The 21,710-nt window shown below is 56.6% G+C and overlaps 2 protein-coding genes and 1 long non-coding RNA gene across 3 annotated transcripts in view; 1 reads left to right on the top strand and 2 right to left on the bottom strand.

The window, feature by feature from the left end:
* LOC135284517 (zinc finger protein 271-like) overlaps positions 1-21,710 on the bottom strand; it is a 523,404-nt gene that overhangs the window by 364,925 nt on the left and 136,769 nt on the right. The window lies entirely within an intron of this gene.
* On the top strand, positions 7,078-8,280 carry LOC135284605 (olfactory receptor 14C36-like). Its single transcript, XM_064396215.1, has one exon. It carries the CDS (start codon positions 7,078-7,080, stop codon positions 7,999-8,001), a length of 924 nt encoding a protein of 307 aa, XP_064252285.1. The 3' UTR covers positions 8,002-8,280.
* On the bottom strand, positions 13,004-15,382 carry LOC135284621 (uncharacterized). Its single transcript, XR_010349886.1, has 5 exons — positions 15,272-15,382; positions 14,448-14,624; positions 14,061-14,210; positions 13,726-13,842; positions 13,004-13,108 (listed from the first exon to the last, which is right to left on the bottom strand). It is a non-coding gene; the product is annotated as an uncharacterized LOC135284621 (long non-coding RNA).

Raw genomic sequence — 21,710 nt, 5'->3', positions numbered from 1 at the left:
TTTTGTAGCCATGCCCCAGAGAGATGAGAAGGATCCCTTGCCCCTGGTCTCTCTTGGTTGGGTTTCTGACTGGCTCTGAGGCAGGGGCTGTGCTTCCTCACTTGTGGGGAGAGCAGAGCCGCTGGAACCACACCCAGCGTGCAGGCACTGCCTGACAGCGCTGCGGCCACTGGGACGCTCGCGCCTCTGAGCCTCAGACACTGCTGCTGCTGCTTCATTTGCTTTGAGGCACACCCAGAGCTCACTGCTGGGCCACGGTGGTCTCTGTTTCTGCCCTCTTCCTGTCCCCATGTAGAGCTGGAGCACTGCTGTGCTTTCAGGAAGCTTTTGTGAAAACTTCCAGCATTGCAAGCTCCTTTGCCCTCGGTGGATGCCTGCCACGGAATCCCTCACGGCTGGGTTCAGAGCATACTCAAGCTGGCTCTTCTAAAACCCAGGCTCCTTGTCCCCCTCAGCGTGCTCAGCACCACCTTTAACTCCACAGTGCTGTGCAACTGGAGCAGCAGGGCAGGGACCTTTGCAGCCTGAGCTGCCCTTGTTCCTCTCTGTCCGTGTACAGACAAGAGCATGGAAGAGAAGGGCAGCATAGCCCTGCATGTCCCCAGGCTCAGGTTTTGTGCTGCTTCATCTCCACGGACGGAGCCATGGGTCAAGTGAAAAAGCCAAACTGTTTATTAAGGGAACACAAGGTGAAGGGGTGAGCTGGGAGGTAAAAAAGGGAAGGGGCTGTCGGAACCCAGGACATCTCTCTGGATGCCCTGGATGTCTTAAAGCCCTGGCAGGGGCTCGGAGACCCTGGCAAGAAGCCAAAGACACCTGGAAATTCGATCTTAATTCATGGAGCAAATTGCCAGCCTTATATAAAGAATTACGGGTCACAAAAGTTTAAGTAGCATAGTAGTAGCAATCACAGGGTGAAGGGAAAAACTTTGGAGCACTGTACAGGGGGGTTTTGTATGTTGTACAGGGGGGTTTGAAATTCTGTACATGGGGGTCAGGAGTTCCAGGATGGAGGAATTTGGGCATGCCCTGTCCTTCTTCTTTCTTCTCCTTGGCATCCATGTTCAGGATGATGTTGGCATGTGTGGATTGGTTCATAGTGAAAGTGCACTTGCCAACAAGGGCGAAAAGTATTGGAAATTGAAGGTAAATATCTTATACGTAGTTTTTACTATAAAAGAGACAACCGCCCCGTGGGCGGGAGAGAGTGCCCTTGGCTGTCTTGCTGATCAGACCTCGGCTGGACAGACAGAAAAACTCTGTAGATAAGGAACAATAAACTCAACTGAAGACCAAAAAGCAAGAGTCCAGACTCCTTCTTCGAGAGCGTGGCCTGCCCAGAACCACCTTTTCCCCTGCTGGGGCAGAGACCACTGGCAGCCGACCCTGGCATTAAACCACTAAGGAAACTGTACACACCTCTGTGAAGACACATGTTAAAGACGAGAAAGCCGGGAGGGTCTCTTTCCCTTCTGGCCAGCAAAGAGGTAACAAGGCTGGCCCAGCCCCCGTCTCAGCCAGACCGGGCCGGGCGGCTCCTGCCGTGGGGCTGGGCCCCTTCCCAGGGAGCCCCCCAGGGCCCATCGGCAGCCGGGCAGGGCAGGGGAGGCCGCGGGGCCGAGGCCGGGCCGGGCCATGGCTGCGGTTGCCAACACCTGGGCGCTACCGAGCCCTGCCCCGCCGCCAGCCCGGGCCCAGCCAGGATCTGCCGGGCCCCAGGAGCAGCCCCGGGCCGGGCCGGCTGGGCCAAGATTCTGCCCCCTTGGGGTTCACCCGCAAGCCCCGGGCAGGGGGAGGAGAAGCCATGGGCCCCAGCCGTGCTGCTGCTGTGTTCTGGCCTGGCTGCTGAGATCCTGGCCCTGCCCCAGTGCGGCCCATCCTGACACAGCCCCAGCGCAGCCGCTGCAGAAACCTCCATGGTAAAACAGCTCCGGCCACAAGGACCGAGCCCGGCCGGGGTCACGGAACCATCTGCAGGCCCCGGGAGAGATATTAACTCTTTCAGTGCTTCCATCCTCCCTTGAGTGAGAGAAAAGGACAAAGTTCAGACACATAGAGGAGCAACATGAAGACACCAAGATCAGTGAAGAGGAAATTGAGTCCCAGATGGGAGGGATGAAGAAATGCCTTCATCTTGGGGCTGAAATCCTCTTGTAAAGCTATGAAGATGGATGTAATTGATACATCAGACTCTCTTTTCCCTATAATGCATTGAAAAGCATGGGGAGATGACTTGTTCAGCAAAGGCCTCCATGCTAAAGTAAGCAAATGTTGAAGTAGCTGTGATCCCATGAGATGTTTGAACAGAGAAAGAAAAGAGTTGAGACCCTGTGCCCTCAGGGAGAGAAGAAGATCTGTGTTCTCAGAGATGAAGATGATGAGAACATTTGCTCTTAAACAGCTCATGTTTAAACTAATACCCCATAAGTTGACATGGCCCATAAACACAGCTGTGGGAAAAGCTGTGAAAAAATGGGAGGGACTTCATGATTGTTAATTTTCTGGGCAGCTGCTATTCATGGAAATTGAGAGCCGTGAGAGAACGTCTTATGGAGAAGTTTCCAGAGCATGGAAGAAAGACACCTCTCCCTAAAAGAAATGAAGAAAAACATTCTAGAGCTTATAAACTGACTGAACCTTTTAGGTTTTGCCTCTTTACATTGTCAGAAAGAAAGAAAAGGTTGTATTGAGAGGAAAAGTATTCTGAATGTTTTCTTTTGATTCTTTTTACACTTTCTTTTAATTATTGTTAATAAACTTTTCTTTATACCTTTTTACAATTTTAAGTCTACTTTGCCTTTTTTCTAATCCTATCTCGCAGCAGGAAATGAGTAAGAATATTCTAGTGAGTGCACTGGTAATTAGCCAACACTGAACCCACCACACTAATTGATGCATTCATCAAGAAATCTCAAATTGGCGAACAAAAACCACTACAGAAACCATCCTGATGAACTTTGCACGAGCAGGAGAAAATCAAGACAGGGCAATGGTTTGTCAGGACTTGTTTGATGCTAATGAGCCCTGTGGTGCATTTGGAGCTGAACCCTGGAACCTCAGAGCCTGAGAGGAGATTGCACAAACCTTTCCAGGAGTCAAAGTCAGAAGAAAACCCCAAAGTGTCTCGAGGCATGAATAGGTCCCACTGAGGTCCATCCCCAACACAGGCTCCCCATAAACTACTTGGAAGACAGAATTGGAGGCCAGGATTGCACAAAAAACTTCACAGAGACTCAGTGTGGAAAGGAAAATCCAAAATACCTTAAAAACCTTGAGTATCTCAAAGTATTAATGAGCCCCACTGAGTGTCAGTACAAAGCTCTCAGGGGACTCATTAACGCAGATAATTGGAGGCCATGATTCACAAACCTCTCACAGAGTCTGTATCATAAAAGGAAACACCAAGTACCTTCAAATAACTGAAGTACCTTGAAGCATTAATGAGCCCCACTGAGTGTTGTTACTGACAAAGCCTCTCCAGGGACTAATTACAGCAGATAATTGGAGGCCATGATTGCACAAACCTCTCACAAACTCTAAGGTAAATGCAAAACCCAAAGTTCTTTGAAAAACCTGCAGTCCCTGGGAGCATTCAGGAGCCCCCAGGGCCATTGCTGAGCAAGGCTCCCCAGGGACTCCTTTCAGCAGATCCTTGAGGCCACTGGGATGTGGGCTAGGGGGGGATGCTGAGGGCAGGACAAGGGGCTGACAGTGCCCAGCCTGGCTGGGGCTGTGCCAGGAGGCCCCAGGGCCTCAGGACAAGGTGTCTCCTCCCAGCCCTTGCTGGCACAGACCCTGCTGTGCCCCAGGCCACCAAGACTTGGCTTCTCTTTGTCCCCACCTGCCATCACTGCCTCCAGTTCTCTGCTCTGCCTGGGGCCTGGGGACACTTTCTCAGTTGTGTCCCTCAGTGGGACCCATTAAAGGTCCAAGAAACTTTGGAGTTGGATTGTGACTTGGAGTTCTGGAGAGGTTTCTTCAGCTGCCTCTCAGGGACTGATGTTCAGGGCCTGAGCACAAAGCCCCAGAGGGTCATTAAAGTCCTTGTGCTGTGTCTGTGCTGCTGAGCTGGGCTGGGCTCCTGGCACAGAGGCAGCTCCTGGTAAGCAAGAAGAGCTTCAAAAGCACATTTGTCTTGATGAGCAGCTCTTCTGCCAGCCCAGCAGGGCTGGGGCACTGCCTGCAACCACCCCAGGCACAGCCCAGAGGCACAGAGGAGTTAAACTCTGCCTGGGCTAGGAGCACAGAGCAGAGCTCACTCAGGGCTCACTAGAGCAGAATTCATCCCAGGTTTCAAACAGTCATTCCCTGGCTGTGGGAAGAGAAGCTGCAGTTCCTGCAGGGATCTCCCGGAGCTGGCACATCCCACAGCTTTTAGGAGCTTTCAGGAGCACTCTCAGAGCTGCTCCAGGGCAGGGATGTGGCCCCAGGGCAGGGCTGGCTTTCCCTGCTGCCCCAGCCGAGGCACAGCCCAGGGCAGCTCCTGTTGCCAGGCTCTGCTGCAGGGCTGAGCAGCCGCGGGTGCAGCCAGGGGTGCCCAGGGCTGTCCTGCAGAGCAGGCTCCTGCAGCCCAGGGCGCTGTGCTGGGGCAGGGACTCTGCTGCCTGCCAGGGACAGCTCTCAGCTGGCCCAGGGAGCTGCTCCCAGCGCTGGGGAGAAGCTGTGGGGGGAAGGAGCCACCCTGAGCAGGGCAGGTGCTGCTGCTGAGAGGGGCTGGGTGGGGCAGGGCTGCTCCCAGCTCCACACCAGCCTGGGCACAGCTCCACAGGACACTTCCCAAAGAAGGTAAGCCTGGCATTGCTGGAAAGATCAGGAGCTTTCTTGAGGCTGTTTTCAATTTCCTGCTAGGAGAAGGATAGGAAAGTTGGGGTGATGACAAAGTATTTTTTACTTTTGATACATTTTCGTGTATTCATAGCGCTGTAAATTACTATTATATAGTTATAAAACTATAATCCTTACATAACTCTATTGAACTCTTTATTAACTCTATTAAATGACTATTATATACTTCTTTAACTATAATCCTTAATTAACTCTAGTACATTTCCTAACCTTTCTCCTAGAATTTAGAACAATAAGCTGACTGTATAAATACATTCCTGATACTGTATAGTCTTATTACCAGGAAGAGGCCTACAAAAAGAACATTTTTTGATGAGAATGTGAGTAGTCATAACAAAAATTGATGGCAAAGAAGCCCTTGGACCAACTCCTATGAGTTGAGCAACCGTGTGTAACTGGGAAAACAGAATCTCCTATTGGATGTTCCTGTTAAATATCCTAATTAATCCACCTTAATGAATTGTTGAAATCAGTTGTGCCCAATTCCCACTTGGACAGCTGGAATCTTCCAATAAATGTATTTTTTTTTTTTTACTTTACTGTTCTAACACCTTTGCAAGAGTTTTTTTCTCTTTTTATTAGAGACAACAGGGGAATGAGACAAGCAGAGCAGGAATTGTAATCCCAGAATCACAAAACATTCTGAGTTGAAAGGGACACACAGGATCACCAAAGGAATGTTTGAACATTTAAAGAGACTCCAGAACTGTAACTTTGGGTGGTCAGTCTCTCTGCTGGGAGCCTCCCAAAGGGCCCTCAGCCACTCCTCAGCCCTGGACAGCAGCAGCATCACCTCTGCAGGGCCCAGCAGGGCTCTCCTGAGCTGCCCTTGCCCACCTGCACACAGAGCCTGCCCCAGCCAGGGCCCTGCACACAGGCAGGTTTCTGTAGGGCTGGGGCCAGGGCACACAGGGTGGGATGGGCTCTGTGAGCGCTGGCAGGGACAAGGCTCCTCTCAGGAGGGAATGTCCAGGCCCAGGGAGATGCTCAGGCAAGGAGAGGGGGCTGAGCAGAGCAGTGCTGGGGGCAGGAGGGCACTGTTGGTGTGTGGGAGGTGCCGGGCACAGCTGGGCATGGTAACACTGTCCTGAGTGCCCGGCTGTCTCTGCACTGCCCTCTCAGGCACAGCACCACAGCATCTTCTCTTGTTTCTGCCCTGCCCTGATATTGTCACTGTTATCTGCTGCTCTCAGGGAGGCTCTGGCATTTGCAGCAGCTGAGTCAGGCACTGCCCTTGGCATTCCTGCCAGGCAGGGCTGTCCCTGGGAATGGGGTGTCCAAGCTTCCCTGGCACCTGTGGGGCTGTGGGCAAAGCAGTCCATGGGAAAGGGGAATGAGCTGAGCCCCCTCCCTGAGATCCCATCATGGGCACAGCCGGGGATCTCCTTCCTGTGCCCTTCCAGGCTCTGAGTTGCCCTCCTGGGTGCAAATCTGTGCCAGGGCCTCTGGCAGTTCCCTGAATGTCCCACGGGGAAGGGCAGAGCTGCCACTGCTGAGGAAATGCTGCTGGGTTTGCCAAGGGAGCCGTGAGTGTCCTTGGCAAAAGGGAGTGCTGACACCTTGCCCAGGGACTTTGAGAGAGGGTGAGATATTCAGGGATCCCTCTGCTCTGGAGAGGGTCTGGTTTATCCCAGGTTGACCTGGGAGTGTGACTGTGCTCTGATTGCAGGCAAAGGTGCAAAGCCAGGGCAGTTGGGAACAAGCCCATCCAGCCCCTCACCTTCCCTCAGCCACAGGGAACACTTTGCCTCTCCCATCTCTCAGTGGCAAACTGTGAGTGCAGCAGAAATGCTGGGGATTTCTGACCTCAGAGAGCCATGAATACTGTGTTGGTAGGAAAACAATTCCTTACACCAACTACTGACATCTATTTCCTTTAAAAATGTGAGTGCAGATTCTACCAAGCCATTCTGCATTAGAAGTGATTCCCCTGAAAAACCCTGAATATCCAGCCTTGTCCATCTGCCCCATGGCCACAAACCCAAGGCAGAGAGGCACGGTTGGCTCCTCAAAAGCCCCCACAAACAGCACTGGCTGTTCCTGGCACACTCAGCCAGCACACCTGGAGCTCAGGCAAGGACCTGGGGAAAGGTTTTCCCAGAGCAGGAACAAGGCTGGGTGAGTCCCAGTGGGACAGTCTGCAGGGAATGGCCCAGGTTTGTTCAAAGCAGCCTCTCCTGACTTGTCACTGTCCTTTCTCCCCGAACAGGTCCCCATGTGCAGCCCCAGCAAATGTCCAACAGCAGCTCCATCAGCCACTTCCTCCTGCTGGCATTGGCAGACACGCGGCAGCTGCAGCTCCTGCACTTCTGCCTCTTGCTGGGCATCTCCCTGGCTGCCCTCCTGGGCAACGGCCTCATCATCAGCGCCGTAGCCTGCGGCCACCACCTGCACACGCCCATGTTCTTCTTCCTGCTCAACCTGGCCCTCAGCGACCTGGGCTCCATCTGCACCACTGTCCCCAAAGCCATGCACAATTCCCTCTGGGACACCACCACCATCTCCTACACAGGATGTGCTGCACAGCTCTTTTTCTTTATGTTCTTCATCTCAGCAGAGTTTTCCCTCCTGACCATCATGTGCTACGACCGCTACGTGTCCATCTGCAAACCCCTGCACTACGGGACCCTCCTGGGCAGCAGAGCTTGTGCCCACATGGCAGCAGCTGCCTGTGCCAGTGCCTTTCTCTATTCACTGCTGCACACGGCCAATACATTTTCCCTTCCCCTGTGCCATGGCAACGTCCTGGGCCAGTTCTACTGTGAAATCCCTCAGATCCTCAAGCTCTCCTGCTCAGAAACCTATCTGAGGGAATCTGGGCTTCTTGCTTTTAGTGCTTTTCCTTTTTTGGGTTGTTTTGCATTCATTGTTTTCTCTTATGTGCAGATCTTCAGGGCCGTGCTGAGGATCCCCTCTGAGCAGGGACGGCACAAAGCCTTTTCCACCTGCCTCCCTCACCTGGCTGTGGTCTCTCTATTTGTCAGCACTGGTACAGTTTCCTACCTGAAGCCCCCCTCCATCTCCTCCCCATCCCTGGATCTGGCCCTGTCAGTTCTGTACTCGGTGTTGCCTCCAGGCCTGAACCCCCTCATCTACAGCCTGAGGAACCAGGAGCTCAAAGATGCCCTGAGGAAAATGATGACTGTATATTTTTAGAAACAACAAACTCTTTTTTCTGCTCAGAACCTTGTGAATGTAACTCTTTACAATCTTGGCCTTTTTTTCCTATTTGTCCATTTTGTTCTTCTGAGCTTTTCTTATTATATTTCTGGTGTCATAATGTATTTAAAAATTACTTGAGTACTAATCTCAGCATTTCTACATACACATCGGCTTTTCTTTTGAAACACAAAGACTTTCAGGAGGCTTGTTCCCTCTGCATTTGAATAAAAACAAGTGGCTGCCCTGACTTGTGTGTCCAAGGCATTTTCTCAGCCTTTCTCTGGCTCTGCAGGGCCAGTGCCTGTGAGCAGAGGTGGAGGGAAGGGGCTCCCAGCACAGCAGCACAGCCAGGGACAATGGCCCTGCCTCTTTCCTCATCTGCTCCTCCCAGCTCCACACTCCCCGTCCCAGCCCTGCTGTGGGTGCCAGGCCGGAGTGCTCTGGCAGCTTGGTCACTGTCCTGCTGCGTGTCCATGCTGTGCCCTCAGGCAGGGACAGGCCATGGGCACTGCTGGGACACAGCTGGGCTCCAGCACAGCAGCTCCACCAGCAAAGGGCATCTCCTGAGCGCAGGGCAGGAAGGCTTTGCTCCCCTCCAGAGTCACTCTCAGGACTCTCAAGAGGCTCCTCGTGTTCCTTGTTCTCCCAGGGCTCAGTGGGATGAGATCAGGGTCTCACTGGGGCCTTCAGGGGACTCAGGTCTGGGTCAGGTTTTGCTTGTTGGTGGCCAGTGCCCATCAGATGCTGAATGGTCTGTGCTGAACCTTCCTGGGGCTCTGCAGCTTGTGCCAGGGCTGATGGCAGGGGAAGGTTTGTCTGGAGGGCCCTGGGAGCTGCCAGGAGAACACAGGGGACCTGCAGGGACAAGGTGTGCCAGGGACCAGCAGGGAGTGGAGCTCACTGGGCACAGGCCTGGCCAGGCTGGGGTCACCCCGAGATCCAGGACTGAATGTCTGCTGTGAGCCAGGAGAGCTCTGCAGCCCAGGGACACAGCAGGCCCAGGGAAAGGAGTCTGGGCACTGCCTGCTCTGAGCCTCAGGGAACTCCCCCAGGGGGATCCAGGGCAGCCCCAAGCCCCTCTGGCAGCCCTGGCACAAGGCAGGCACCTCTGAGCCCCCTGCATGGCCCCGCAGAGCCTGTGTGGGAGGGGGTGAGTGCAGGGAGCACCATCAGCTGCCTCTGTGTGCCAGGCTGAGCAGCAGAGCCCAGCAGAGGCAGCCCGGGGCCCCGGGCAGCACAGCCCCCGTGCTCTGCAGAGCAGCAGCCCCAACTCGGGGCTCTGGCCAGCAGGGCAGGGGCTGCAGCAATGGCTGCTGGGGCCAGCACAGACGTGTTCCCCTGGCAAAGGCTCTGGGGGCAGCTGGCATGGGCCAGGAGCAGAGCAGGAGCCCGTGGGTGTGCAGAGGAGCCCTGGCAAGAGGCTGCCCTGTCCCTGGGCCAGCAGGAGTTGCCTGAGGAGCCCCGGGGCCAACTCTGCTGCTGGGCTGGGCAGCGGGGCTGGCCCTGGGGCTGCAGGAGCTGCCTGATCTGAGCATCTGCTGAGCATTCCAGATCCAGAGTGGCTGTCCCTGACCTCCAGTGCCTGCAGTTCCTGCTGCAGGGCCAGACCTGACTCTGCTGCTCTGCTGGGCTGGGGCAGGGGCAGGGAAAGGCTGAACTGGGCAGTTCCAGGGAGAAGAAAACAATGGAGCCTGGTCTGTATGAGTCCCTACAGTGTCAGTATGGCCTCCCTGGTTGCATTAAGCCCCACAGTGTCACAATGGCCCATTGGTTCCATTAAGCCCTACAGGGTCACCATGGTCTCCTGGTTACAGGAGGCCCTGCAGTGTCACAAGTTCCCCTTTGGTGTGATGGAACCTACTGGGTCAGATTTGCCACTGGGCAGGGTCAGCACCCAGGACACAGACACCAAGTAATGGAATTGTGTAGTTTATATAATGTATGTCTGCAAGAAATTACAAAAGGAGAAGCTCAGCAAAGCACATAATCATTAGGAAATTATTACAAAAGGAGCAGCTCAGCAATGCACACAACCATGACCACCACAGATTGTTTGCAGTGATTAAGAAAGATCCAGCGCCATTTCCCCTCGAGCTTTACCATCACCCAGATCCACACAGCAGCAGGGGAAGCTGTCACAGCCAAGGGCTGCAGAGCCACTCCTGGACACTGGGAATTCCTGCAGGTGCCTCCAGCCACAGGTGAGGCTCCAATCTCGCTGTGAGAGGGCCCAGCTCTGACAGTGCTGAATGAGCAAACTGACAGCACTTCTAGTGCAGGAACATCTGCTTTCATCCTCCTCTTGGGTTCCTCCCAAAGCCTCGCTAGGGCCACAGGAGGAACCAAGGGAGCTGACTTTTCCACACAGCCACGAGCAAGGCCTGATGTTGGATTTCATGGCCTTATCCAGCTTCTAAATACAGAAAGGTCAATACATGTTTCACTAATGAGTGGATACATCTACCACAGGTGTAATGACCATGCATATTTTGCTAATGAGCAGATACAAAAATCCTTTAGTTCGAAGGTTCATCCAGAGGTCACCTTTGGCTCAGGGCCTGCTGTTCAGGCCTCACTCAGGGCTGTTGTCCAGGCCTTGGCACTTCAGGGACGTGGTTTAGTGCTGGGCTTGGCACTGCTGGGTGATCAGCTGGACTGGATGAGCTCAGAGGTCTTTTCCAACAGGAAGGATTCTATAATTTCCATCAGCTGGAATCATCCAGGTCCATGTTGGCAGCATTAATTTGGTGGAAAAGTTTCCTCCTGCCCAGCTCTTGAGGCCTGAGGCTTCAGCTCCTTCAGCTCCTGGTGCTAAGCTGCTCATGCTGAACGAGACGACTCGGAGAGAAGAACAGTCCATCCAATTCCTTCTGGGACTCAGAGAGGGGAGGGTGTGGAAACAGGAGCATTGTTTGGTGTGGCCTCCTCTCTGCCCTTCACACATTTCAACGCTTTGAAATAGCCAAGAGCTTTTTCCAAGAGTGCAATGGAGCAGCTGTTCCTGCTCCCAGGTCTGGCTCTCTCCAGTCTCTGACCTTGCCTGGTTTTGTCCCTCTTACTGTGCCCTCTGTTCCCCCAGGGCTCAGTGGCTGCTGCCCAGGACTGTGGGACTGGCACAGATCCAGTGGTCGAGACTCTCCGTGCTGTGGCCTTGGAGCTGCCTGGGCACAGCAGCCTCTTCCATGTGGAAGCTCCCCATGGACAGGGTGTCCCCAGCTCCGTTCCTTGCACAATCTCCAGGAGCCCAGGGCTGCCATCTCAAGTCCCTGCTGGCACTGGGGGCTCCCAGGTGCCTCAGGCTGCTGTGACACCACTGCACACAGGAGGGAAGAGTGGCAGGGGCTGTGCTGAAAGTCAGCTCCATGTGCTGCTGCTGCTGCTGTGGGGTCATTTGTCCAGCCCTGCCCCAGAGTCAGGGATCAGATCCAGGCCCTGCTGCTGCTCCCTTGGGATCAGCCCCAGTTTGGGTGTTGCTGTCAGGGCCAGCAGGAGCGGTGGCTGGAGCAGCAGGTGCTGACAGTGCCCCAGGCCCTGGGGCTGGAGGGGTCCCTGGGCTGGGGCTGGGAGGGAGCTGCCCCTTGTTCTCCCTCTGCCCCAAACAAAGCTGGGCCGGGCCCTGCCAAGGCTCAGTACCAGCTCCTCTGGAATGGGAAAGCCCTTCAGCATTGTCCCTGCCCAGAGGGGCAGTGCTGGCCTGGCAGCACAGGTTGTTATCCCCTCAGGCTGCAGGAGATGAGAACACAACACTTGCCAACACAGAGCGCCAAGGCACAGCTCCGGGTGCTCCCCATGAACCTCAGCTCTGGGAGCACTGTCTGCCCCAAGCTCCAGGGGCTGCAGTGGGAGCCCGGCTGGGCTCTGCCCTGGGGCCATCCTGCAGGGACAACTGGAAACAAGGAGCATTCAGCTGCCACAAACAGCCAAGCCAGGGCTGCAGGGCAGCTGCTCCAGCCCAGACTGCACTGCTGTGTGCTGTGCTCTGGGGCTGGGGCTCCCCACACAGGGGACTGGACTGGTGTGCCAGAGGAGACAGAGAAGCTTCAGCTTCAGCCTCACTGAGGTGGCTGCATGGGCTGGGAAGAGTGGGGAAGCTCAAAGGGATTCACAGAGCTCAGCCTGCTGCAAGGACAAGGAAAAGGGAGTGGGAACTCAGCAGTGAGGAGAGCTGAGGGCTGGAGAGTGGCTCTGAATGACACTAAAATCCCACTGGACCTCTGAAACATTGCTGCTCCTCAGCCAGTGACAGCATGAGTCCCCAAGCCTGCGGCTCAGCCTTCCTTGTGGTCAGGGGCAACAAGGAAGTCCACCGAGTGATGGAGACAGCAACGGGCTGGGAATTCACTGGGGGAAAAGAGGGAGCAGTTAAGAAGTAAAAGGCAAGTGGGGGAGAGAACTGTCAGAGAAGGGCTGAGCTACAGCTTGAGCAAGCTGAAAAATGTCATTTGGAGTCATCCCAGACTGATTTCATTTCAGAAGCTATTGAAGAAGTTTAATTTTTGGGAGGTGTTATGTTTACCCTTGGAGGTGTACACTCTGCAAACTTGAGCTGTTGCCAAAATGCTCAAGCAAGTCTGTGCTGCAGGTGACACCATTTCTTCTTTGGCTGATTCCGGCCCGGTGCTGAGCTCCAGCAGAGCCCTGCCAGAGCCCAGAGCAGCCTCATCATCCACAGAGCCCGGCTGCAAGGAGAGAAAGCAGAAACTGCCCGTCAGCTGATGGCTCCTGTCCCTTTGTCCCAGCTGTCCGCGGTGCCCAGGCCGTGCTGGCCGTGCCCAGATCTGTGCCCAGAGCTGCCCATCAGTGCTGCCCTTGGGAGCAGGGCAGGAGGGCAGGACATGTGCCCAGCCTGCAGCCAGCCATGGCACATCCACCTGCTCAGCAGCTGCCCAGAGCAGGATGCTCCTGTTCTCGCTGCCATCTCCCAAAAGCTCTGATCCCACCCTGCCAAGCAGATGGGGACCCACCTCATGCCATCCACGGCTGGAAAAAAAGCTGGTCCCAAACGATGTCCTCAGCCTGCTCCAAGGGCACGGCCCATCCATGCCACAGCTGGTCCCAAGCACTTCCCAATCCAGACTGGAGTCCACCTAGAATGCTTCCTCTAGAAAAACAAACAACAAATTATTGAAAATAGATTACACACAAAAAGGGAAAAAAAGAACAAAGGTAAAAATCATATCTCTGTGAGGGGATTGAGGAAGGCCCAACCCCTGCATGCCAGGGAAAAACCCAGCCATGGGTGAGCAAAGCCCAGGTTTTCTCCCTTCTCCCTGCACTGTCCCCCACAATAACCGTGATCCCAAAGCAAACCAGGGCAGTGGAGCTGCCCAAGCCCTTCCTTGCCTGCACAGCAAAGCAGCCCCTGCACAGATTTGGGAGTCCCACCCCTGCTCCCACCACGGGGGTTTCTTTGTGTCGGGCTGGCTGCCCCAGCCCCAGCCCCAGCCCAGGCCACGGTGGGTGCTGGGGGCTGTTGGCAGAGCCAGGAGCCCCTTCCCATTTTGTACCCACCCCAGCCCATCCCACCAGCCCTGCCAAAAGCAGCTGGGCAGCCAACTGAAGGATCAGTTGCATCTGCCCCAGCCAAGGGGGAACTTTTGCTTCCCAGCCAGGCTGGGCAATGCCCAAATCTGGGAGCATTTCCCTCCATGTGGACTCATCTGCAAATTCCCTGTGGAGTTTGGCTTTGAAGAAGGTGCCAGAATCAAAGTGCATCACCTTCAACTGCTGGTGGCCAGGTTGAGGAAGAGGTTGTCATCCTTGATGTCATCCTCACTGTCCCCAGCAGCAGCAGCCCCATCTGGTACAGCTTCTCTGGGGGCTCCTTCTCCTTCCCTGGGGTGAGACCAGGCTGTCAGGGCTCTGCCCAGGGCCCCAGCTGTCAGGGAACCAGGACAAGCAAAACCTGCTTGGATGGCGGCCACCAGGGCTGGGCAGAGCAGCTCAGCTCCAGCACAAGGGCTGCGTGTTCCCATCCCATGACCCTGGTGCAGTGACACGGGCTGGGTTCCTTTGCTTCTCATTGCCAAGGCATGTGTGCAGCTGTAACTTACCAGGGCCCTGCAGCACAGTGTGACTGTGGCTCTCTCCCTTCTTCTATGGCAGATGAATATCCTGCATCCAAGGATGACAGAACACCTCTTCTAATGAGGGTCTGTCCAAGAAGTGCATGGATAAACACCACCCGATCAGATTTTGGCACTCTGGGGAGAGAAATCAGAAACTGCCCGTCAGCTGGAGAAGGCTCCTGTTGGCTTTGCTCCACTGTTCCCTGCCCAGGCCATGCTGGATGCGCTCAGAGCTGGGCCAGAACTTTCTTGATTTTGGGGGAGAGCAGGACATGTGCCACCTCCTCAGCAGCTGCCAGAGCGGGATGCTCCCGAGCCCGCAGCTGTCTCCCAGCACTGGCATTGCACCCATGCCCAGAGAAGAGGATTCACCTGGAGAGAGCCGTTGTGGCAGTGAGAGCTGGCCCCAGCTGAAGTTCCAGCCCCTCCTGAAAGGCATCTTCCCACAGACCATCTGGTGCAGCAGGATGCCCAGGGACCAGATGGTAGCTGGCTCGCCATGGTACCAGCCAAAGCGGGTCCATTCCGGGGGGCTGTATGATGGTGTTCCTGTGGAATACAGATGGAGTTCATCAGGGGGATGCTGCTGCTCCCAGAGCCTGGCCCCAGCATCCCTGGGCGTGCAGGGGCTGCAGCAGTGGCACACAGGGTGACCACTGCCCTCTCACCAGCACCTGGGACTGGTGTACAAACTTTGGGTTGGAAAAGAAGCCACTGGTGTGGGAAGGGGACAGCGGAAGCCCTGGCTAGGCCTGACCATGACACGCAAAGGAAATACCCACTGCGTGCTGGGGAAAAACCATGCCCTCATTCTCCCTGCCTGCATTGCCCCAAACATATTATGAAGCCAAGGCAAACAGGGTGAGTGGAACAGTCCAAGCCCTTCCTCTTGCCTGTACACAAACCGGCTGGGACACAGGTTCCGACCTCCCTCTCTGCTACCCCCACCAACAGCTGTTTTTGTCAGGCTGGCTGCACCAGCCCAGCCCCAGCCCTGGGCACAGTGGTGGGCAAATCCTGCCAGCAGGGCTGGAAGATGGCTCCCCACCCACCCCTGCTCTAAAGCAACTCAGCTGCAGATTCAGTCACCTGAGTGGCAGCAAAAGGGAGAATCCCCGCTGCCACAGCCAGCTTGGGCTGTGAGATCTTGGGCCATGAGATGCCAGGAGCGGGAGCACAGCCCTGTGTAGGCTCACCTGCAAAGTGAGTGTAGGCTGTGTCTTGCAGGTAGGTGCCACAGCCAAAGTCGATGAGCTTTGCCTGCCCGGTGGCCAGGTCAACCAGGATGTTCTCTGGTTTGATGTCCCTGTGCAGGACCCCGCAGCTGGTGCAGTGCCGCAGGGCCTCCAGCACCTGGCGGAACAGCTGCCGCGCCACCTCCTCGCGCAGGAACCCCCATGCCCGAATGAAATGCTGCAGGTCCTGAGACTGCTCTGGCCGCTCCAGCACCATCAGAATGTTGCTGGGGATCTCAAGCCATTCCAGCAGCTGGATGACACCGGGGAAGCCAGTGGACACCTTGTCCTGCAGCACAACCTCCAGGGGAGCGCTGGTGCCGTCGGGCTGCGGGAGGAGCACGATGCCGTCAGTGGGGGCCGATGCCTTGCCAGGGCTGGGAAACCCCTCAGCCAGCCCGGGATGCTCTGCGCCCTGCGCTGGCCCCACGCCCGCTCCCCCTCGAGACGTCCTGGCGGCTTCCACCATGCCGGGGCTCGGCTCATCCCCGCCCGGCACGGCCCGGCTTCTCCCGCTGTCCCGGCTCACTCACCAGCTCGCTCCAGTGCCGGATACGGTTCCGTGGCACCCTTTTGATGGCGACCTGCAAGCCAAGGGGAGCAGAGGGCTGAGCTCAACGCCCTCCCTGCCCAGCCCCATCCTCCTCCTCCTGTGCCCCCTCCTCCTCCGCCCGCCGCCGGCCCCGCCGCTCACCGGGGCGCCATCCGAGAGCCGCGTCGCCGAGCAGACGCTGCCGAATCTGCCGTGCCCCAGCAGGGAACCCAGGCGGTACCGCTCCTGCAGGGCCTCCTGCGCCTTCCCTGCGGGCGGGACGCGGATGTCAGCGCTCGGCCCGGGGCCAGCAACGGCCCCCGAGCGCCCCTCACCCGCCCCGGCCCGGCCATCCCCCGGCGTTCGGTTTTCGGAACGCAACACGGGAGGCTCGGGGCCAGCAGCTGTGCTGCCGAGCGGCGGAGCTCGGGCCGGGCAAGCCGCAGCAGAGGCGGCGGGAGAGGCAACGCCGCCTGTGTCCTCCGCGGGCCCCGGGAGGAGCCGGGGCCGGGCTCGGGGTCGGGGTCGGGGCCGGGACTGGACCCTGCGTCGGGGCCGGGGCCGGGCTCGGGCCAGGCGGAGCCAAAAGCCGGCGATGCCGCCCCAGCCCCAGGCATTGACGCCCGCCCAGTAGCGCCAGCGCCAGCACGGCCAGAGCCGGGCTGAGGCCAGGCGGCGGCTGGACGGCCGGGGGCGGGCACGGGGCAGCCCCGCCTGGGGCTGGGGGCGGACCGGGGGCATGGCCCGGCCCGGCACAGGGAGAGGGAGGCGGGGAGAGGAGAGGGACGGCGGGAAAGGGAGAGCGGGAGAGGTACGGGGCAGCGGGAGAGGGAGAGGAGAAGAGAATCTAAAGTTTCTTTTGTCGCTGCTGCTGCCGCCGCCGCTGCTGCTGCCGCTGCTGCTGCTGCTGCCGCTGCTGCAACTGAAGCTCCGGGGCCCTTTGGCCCCGTGTCCGTTTGTCCGTTGCCCGCTCGCCCCGCCCCGAGCCCCACGTTCCCCGAGGGCAGCCCCTGAGCCTGTCCAAACTCGGGAACTTTGCCAAGTTCAGCCAAGAGCCAGAGTCTGGACTCCTGCACAGTGGCTCAGGAATCCCCCGAGTCCCTGCTGTGCATTGTCCCTGCTGAGGGTCAAACATTCTCAGAGCGCATTCCCTGAATGCAGAATTTGTAGCTGACCCAAGCACTGCACTTACCTCTCCAGCATTGATTTCCAAGAAAAACAGGGAAAGCCAAACTGTGTCTAGGTCATGGTATCTTAAAATGTCTAAAACTTGCCAACTCATGGATCTTAGAAGTGAGATCTGTTTGGAATTAATGGGATGGACAACTAGTGCAAGATGGAAAAGGGGAGCATAAAAATAAATTGAGAAAAACGTCTTGAATTGTTTCAATTTTCATTTAATTTCTTAAAAGCTCTTTCAGTTTTTCCAGAATCTTCTCCTCAGTCCTGTTTGCTTTTTCCAAGAACCTTTCCTGGAGAACGAGGTGCAGCTTCTGTCACAAGGTGTGCCACCAACTGCAGCTTTCCACACTGTGGGTGCAGCACAACACTTGCAGCAAAGCAGGAGAAATATTTGAAGAATTTGACAGCTTGTTCTTTTCTTTTCCTTGTGGGCTGGGCAGTTGTGCCATTGGTAAGGTTTTCATTGTTACTGTTCTACCCTAAGAAAACATGATAGGCTACCAAGAACTCTTAGGGAATGCAAGCCTGACTGAATGCAGAGAAAGAAACTCTAGAGCCTGCAGCCAGAAGTGGAGAGCTGTGTGATAATCATTCCAACACCCCCAAGGACATCTTGAAAATGATCTAGAAGACGAAAATGGGCTGACAGGGAGTTTGTTTCTGTCTTCAGTCCAGATTCTTCTACATCTGAAAACAATTCCACAGTCTCCATCTAAATCAAGAGTACAATCAGTTCATGAAAAGCCCCAGAACAAACTGTACCTCTCAGGAGATGACTGAAAGAATCTGAAAAGGGAAAATGCAGGAGAAATGCATTTCTCATCACTGCAGTACTTGCCTACCTGAAACCCTCCTCCATTTCCTCTGCATGCCTGGATCTGTTGGTGTCAGTTCTGTATTCGGTGGTGCCTCCAGCCCTGAATCCCCTCATCTACAGCCTGAGGAACCAGGAGCTCAAGGCTGCAGTGAGGAGACTGATGACTGGACATCTTAGGAAGCATTAAACGGATTGCCAATTTCGGCAAATCACGTGTAATAAAAGCCATCTTTTATAGCTCTTTTGGTTTCGTTCTTTGATTTCCCTGTCGTTTTCCTTTTTAAATATTCTTCCTAAAGCTAGACGATTGTTTCTGCCATTTCTGACTTTGTTTCTCTCCACCTTCCCTGTGGCCACAGACTGTGACAATGAGGGGCTGCAGTCTCAAAGGTCTTAAAGGAACTAAAGGATCTCCCAGCAAAGTTTTCTGCAGAGATCACTCTTTTGTTGCCTTCTCTGGAGCTGCAGCAGCAATGTCTGTGTGCAGAGCTGGGGCAGATCAGTGGTGGCACAGCAGCTGTGCCCAGCAGCAGCAGCAGCACTTGGTGTTGCCAGTGCTGCTGCCGTGGCCCTGCCCCGCTGCCCTGGTGGCCCTGGTGTTGCTGCAGGGCCTGAGTGCTCTCGGGGCCGGGCACAGTCCTGGGGGTGGCAGTGCCGGGGCTGCAGCAGGGACAGGCCATGGGCACTGCTGGGGCAGCGCTGACGCCTCAGGCCAGGCCCTGGGGGCTGCAGGCTCCTTGCCCAGGCTCTCTCAAGAACATGGCCAGGCCAATGCTCAGCACAGAAGAGACCCAGGGTGAGCAGCCCCAGGCTGGCCGTGGGCAGACTGGGGGCAAACAGCATGGCTGGGGCTCTGCAAGGGCCCTGGGGGAGACAGGAAGGAGCAGCAGAGCAGGGGCTGATCCATCCCCAGTGCGCTGCACAGCCCAGGGCAGCATCCCAGAGCATCCTCATGGAGCTGCCAACAACATCCCCCCTCTGCAGCCCTGGCCTCTTCCCCAGCTCACACAGGTGCCGCATCCTTGCAGGCACAGACACGGCAGCACTGGCTCAGGAGCCCCTGTTTGCATTGCACAGAGCAGGCAGGAGCACCCCCATGCTGCTGCTGTGGGGACATGAACCTGAGGGAGCACAAATGCTATCAGCCCCTGGGGCCAGCAAGGGCTGGGGGACACCAGGGAAACCACTCAGCTTTGTCCTGGCCTCTGCAGTCAGCCAGAAAGTTTGTTCCCATCAGCTGGGTGTTTCCTGTCCCACTGCAGACGCTGTTGCTCAGAGCCAGGGCTGCCTGACAGCCACCCCCAAACTGCCCTCAGCACTTCCTTGGCTTCACCTTTCCTTTTTTTTCCCCTTTTTTTTTGTACAAATTTCTTCCTGTTGCCCACCCCTGTTCCCTCCCCTGCAAAAAGCCCATCCCTGTTTGCCCTTTCCTCTCTGGCCCCACTCCCCATTGCAGTTCCTGACTTGGCTCCATGGGAACGTCCCTTGGGCAGCAGGATCATCCTCCAAGTGCTGCAGGAATTGTCTGCAGGCTCCTGCAGTGCCTGCTGCTGCTCCCTTGCCAGAGGCACCCCAGGCCAGGGGGGCACATCTGGGCTGCTGTGTCTGCCTGTGGGGCTCCCTGTTCTGGGCAATGAGAAGGAGCTGCAGAGGCTCTGCAGCACTGACAGGATGGGCTTTGGGGCTGGCAGGAGAAGCTGAGGCACCTGGGCTGCTGCAGCTTCTGAAGAGGAGGCCCAGGGCTCATCCTGCAACTGCTCCAAGGGTGGTTTCAGAGAATCCCAGAATCAGCAAGGTTGGAAAAGTCCTTGGAGATCATCAAGTCCAACCTGTGCCCTGACACTGCCTTGTCTCCCCTGGGCCTCCTCTTCTCCAGGATAAACAACCCCAGCTCCCTCAGCCTCTCTTCACAGGACTTGTGCTCCAGACCCTTCACCAGCCTTGTTGCCCTTCTCTGGACACACTCCAGCCCCTCCACGTTCTTGCTAAATTTGGGGTCCCAGAACTGGACACAGCACCCGAGGTGCTGCCCAACCAGCGCCCAGCACAGGGGAAGAATTGCTGTCCTGGTCCTGCTGGTGACACCATTCCTGGTCCATAGGAGTGCCAGGGGTTGGATGAGGGAAATGGTCGGGAGGGGGCAGGAGACACAGTCTGATTGACGCTCAGCCATGAGGGGTCTTGATTTTCATACCTATTCAGTCTGCATTAGAAGGTGCTGGGGCTCAATATCAACTGGACATTGCTGATATCAATCTATAAACAGGAAAAAAAATTAAACAGAACAAACTGTTGTCTCTGCATTGTTTTCAAGACAGTATATACACTTTGAATACACTTCAGATATCTGTCTAATTAATTACAGAAAACTTGAAAACTTCTGTTATTCCAAATGGCTTTTCTTCTTTGGGCATGTTGAACAAAGGTTTATGAGCTTTTCTCACTGAATTCCTGAAGTGAAGAGCTCAAGAAAGAAGAGGCCTTGGGAGTAGGAAAATTCATCATCAACCTCCAAGTGGCTGAGGATCCATCCCCATCAGAGCAGCAATGAACAGAAATGGGCACAGCTTTGTGGCTGCCCCAGCTTTGGGATGGGCCCTGGGCCTGGAGCAGGAGCAGCTCTTGAGGGCCCCAAGGCCGGGGCTCTTGTGCTGCCCTGGGCATATGGGATGGCAGCAGGGGCTGCAGAGTTCTCAGCACCTGAGCCAGAGGGGAGCAGGGCAGCCAGGGAGCCTCCTTTGGCCTTGGCCCAGCACCTTTCCCCATGGCTGGGGCTGAGTCCTGTGTGAGCTGCAGCTGCTGCTGTGGCCTTGGCAGGGGCTGAGGCCGTGGGGCCAGTGGCCAGAGCAGCCTGGCCTGAGCAGAGCTGTGGGGCCAGAGCTGGCTGGGCTGGGCTGGGGAGAGGCCCTTGGTGCTGCCCAGAGCTGAGGGCAGCTGGCAGAGCTTGCAGGGAGCTGGGCTGGGCTCAGAGAGCCTGCCCCAGAAACCATCAGTGTCCATCTCAGCCTGGCTGAGCGTGCAGGGGCAGGACTCAGGCCAGGCCTTGTGGGGCAGGGCCAGCGCCTGTGCAAGGCATTGAAAACAGGCAAGTGCCCCAGAGAGAAGGCTGCTCTGTGCCCTTGGGGGCATGGGCAGAGCAGGGAGGGGGCCCAGGACATTTGTCAGTGCCAGCCTCTGTCCCCAGCCCTTGGCAGCCCTGGCTGCTGAGCCCAGCTTTGCCCTGGGCTGAGTTTGGCTGTGGCCCAGCTCCATCCTCCTGCGGGGCTCAGGGCCTGTTCCCAACCATGGCCAGCCCTGGCCGGCCTCTCTGCTGGCCCAGAGGCCGGCAGAGCCTGGGGCAGAGCTGTCTGTGCAGGCCCACAGGTGGCAGGGGCTGTGCAGGAGCTGGCAGAGGCTGCCCAGCAGGGAGGCCATGGGGCACAGAGCCCCAAGGCTGCTGTGGGCAGCACGGCACAGGGGCCGTTCCCAGCCGCAATGCTCCTGGCCTGGGCTGGGCCTGCGCAGGGGCTGGGCCACCATGGCTGGGCCAGCACAGGGCCACCAAGGGGCCACGCAGCCGCTGCCGGGGCTGACAGCAAGGCCAGGCACACACAAGCAATTGCTGAGCATGGCCTGCACTGGCCAGGGCTGACTGTGCCACAGGCAGAGCTCAGCTGCCCCTGGGGGCTGCAGGAACAGTCAGGAGCCCAAAGAGCCTCCATGGCTGTGCTGGAGACCAAGGCTGGAGCAGGGAAATGCAGGGCTGCTGCGGGATGGGGAGGGCATTGAATTCCAGCACACCCCTCAGCTCTCTGATGATCCCGGCACCATGCTGGGCCCTGTTTCAGACTGGAGCACAGCAGATGTTGATGGGACAGGAGCCCTGGGAG

The sequence above is a fragment of the Passer domesticus genome, chromosome 21 (assembly GCF_036417665.1).
Source record: "Passer domesticus isolate bPasDom1 chromosome 21, bPasDom1.hap1, whole genome shotgun sequence".
In the NCBI taxonomy this organism is placed as follows: Eukaryota; Metazoa; Chordata; class Aves; order Passeriformes; family Passeridae; genus Passer; species Passer domesticus.
This window is presented reverse-complemented; position numbering and strand designations above follow the sequence as displayed.

Coding starts and splice junctions, on each gene's coding strand:
- LOC135284605 (XM_064396215.1), top strand. CDS start 7,078: ATGTCCAACAGCAGCTCCATCAGCCACTTCCTCCTGCTGGCATTGGCA.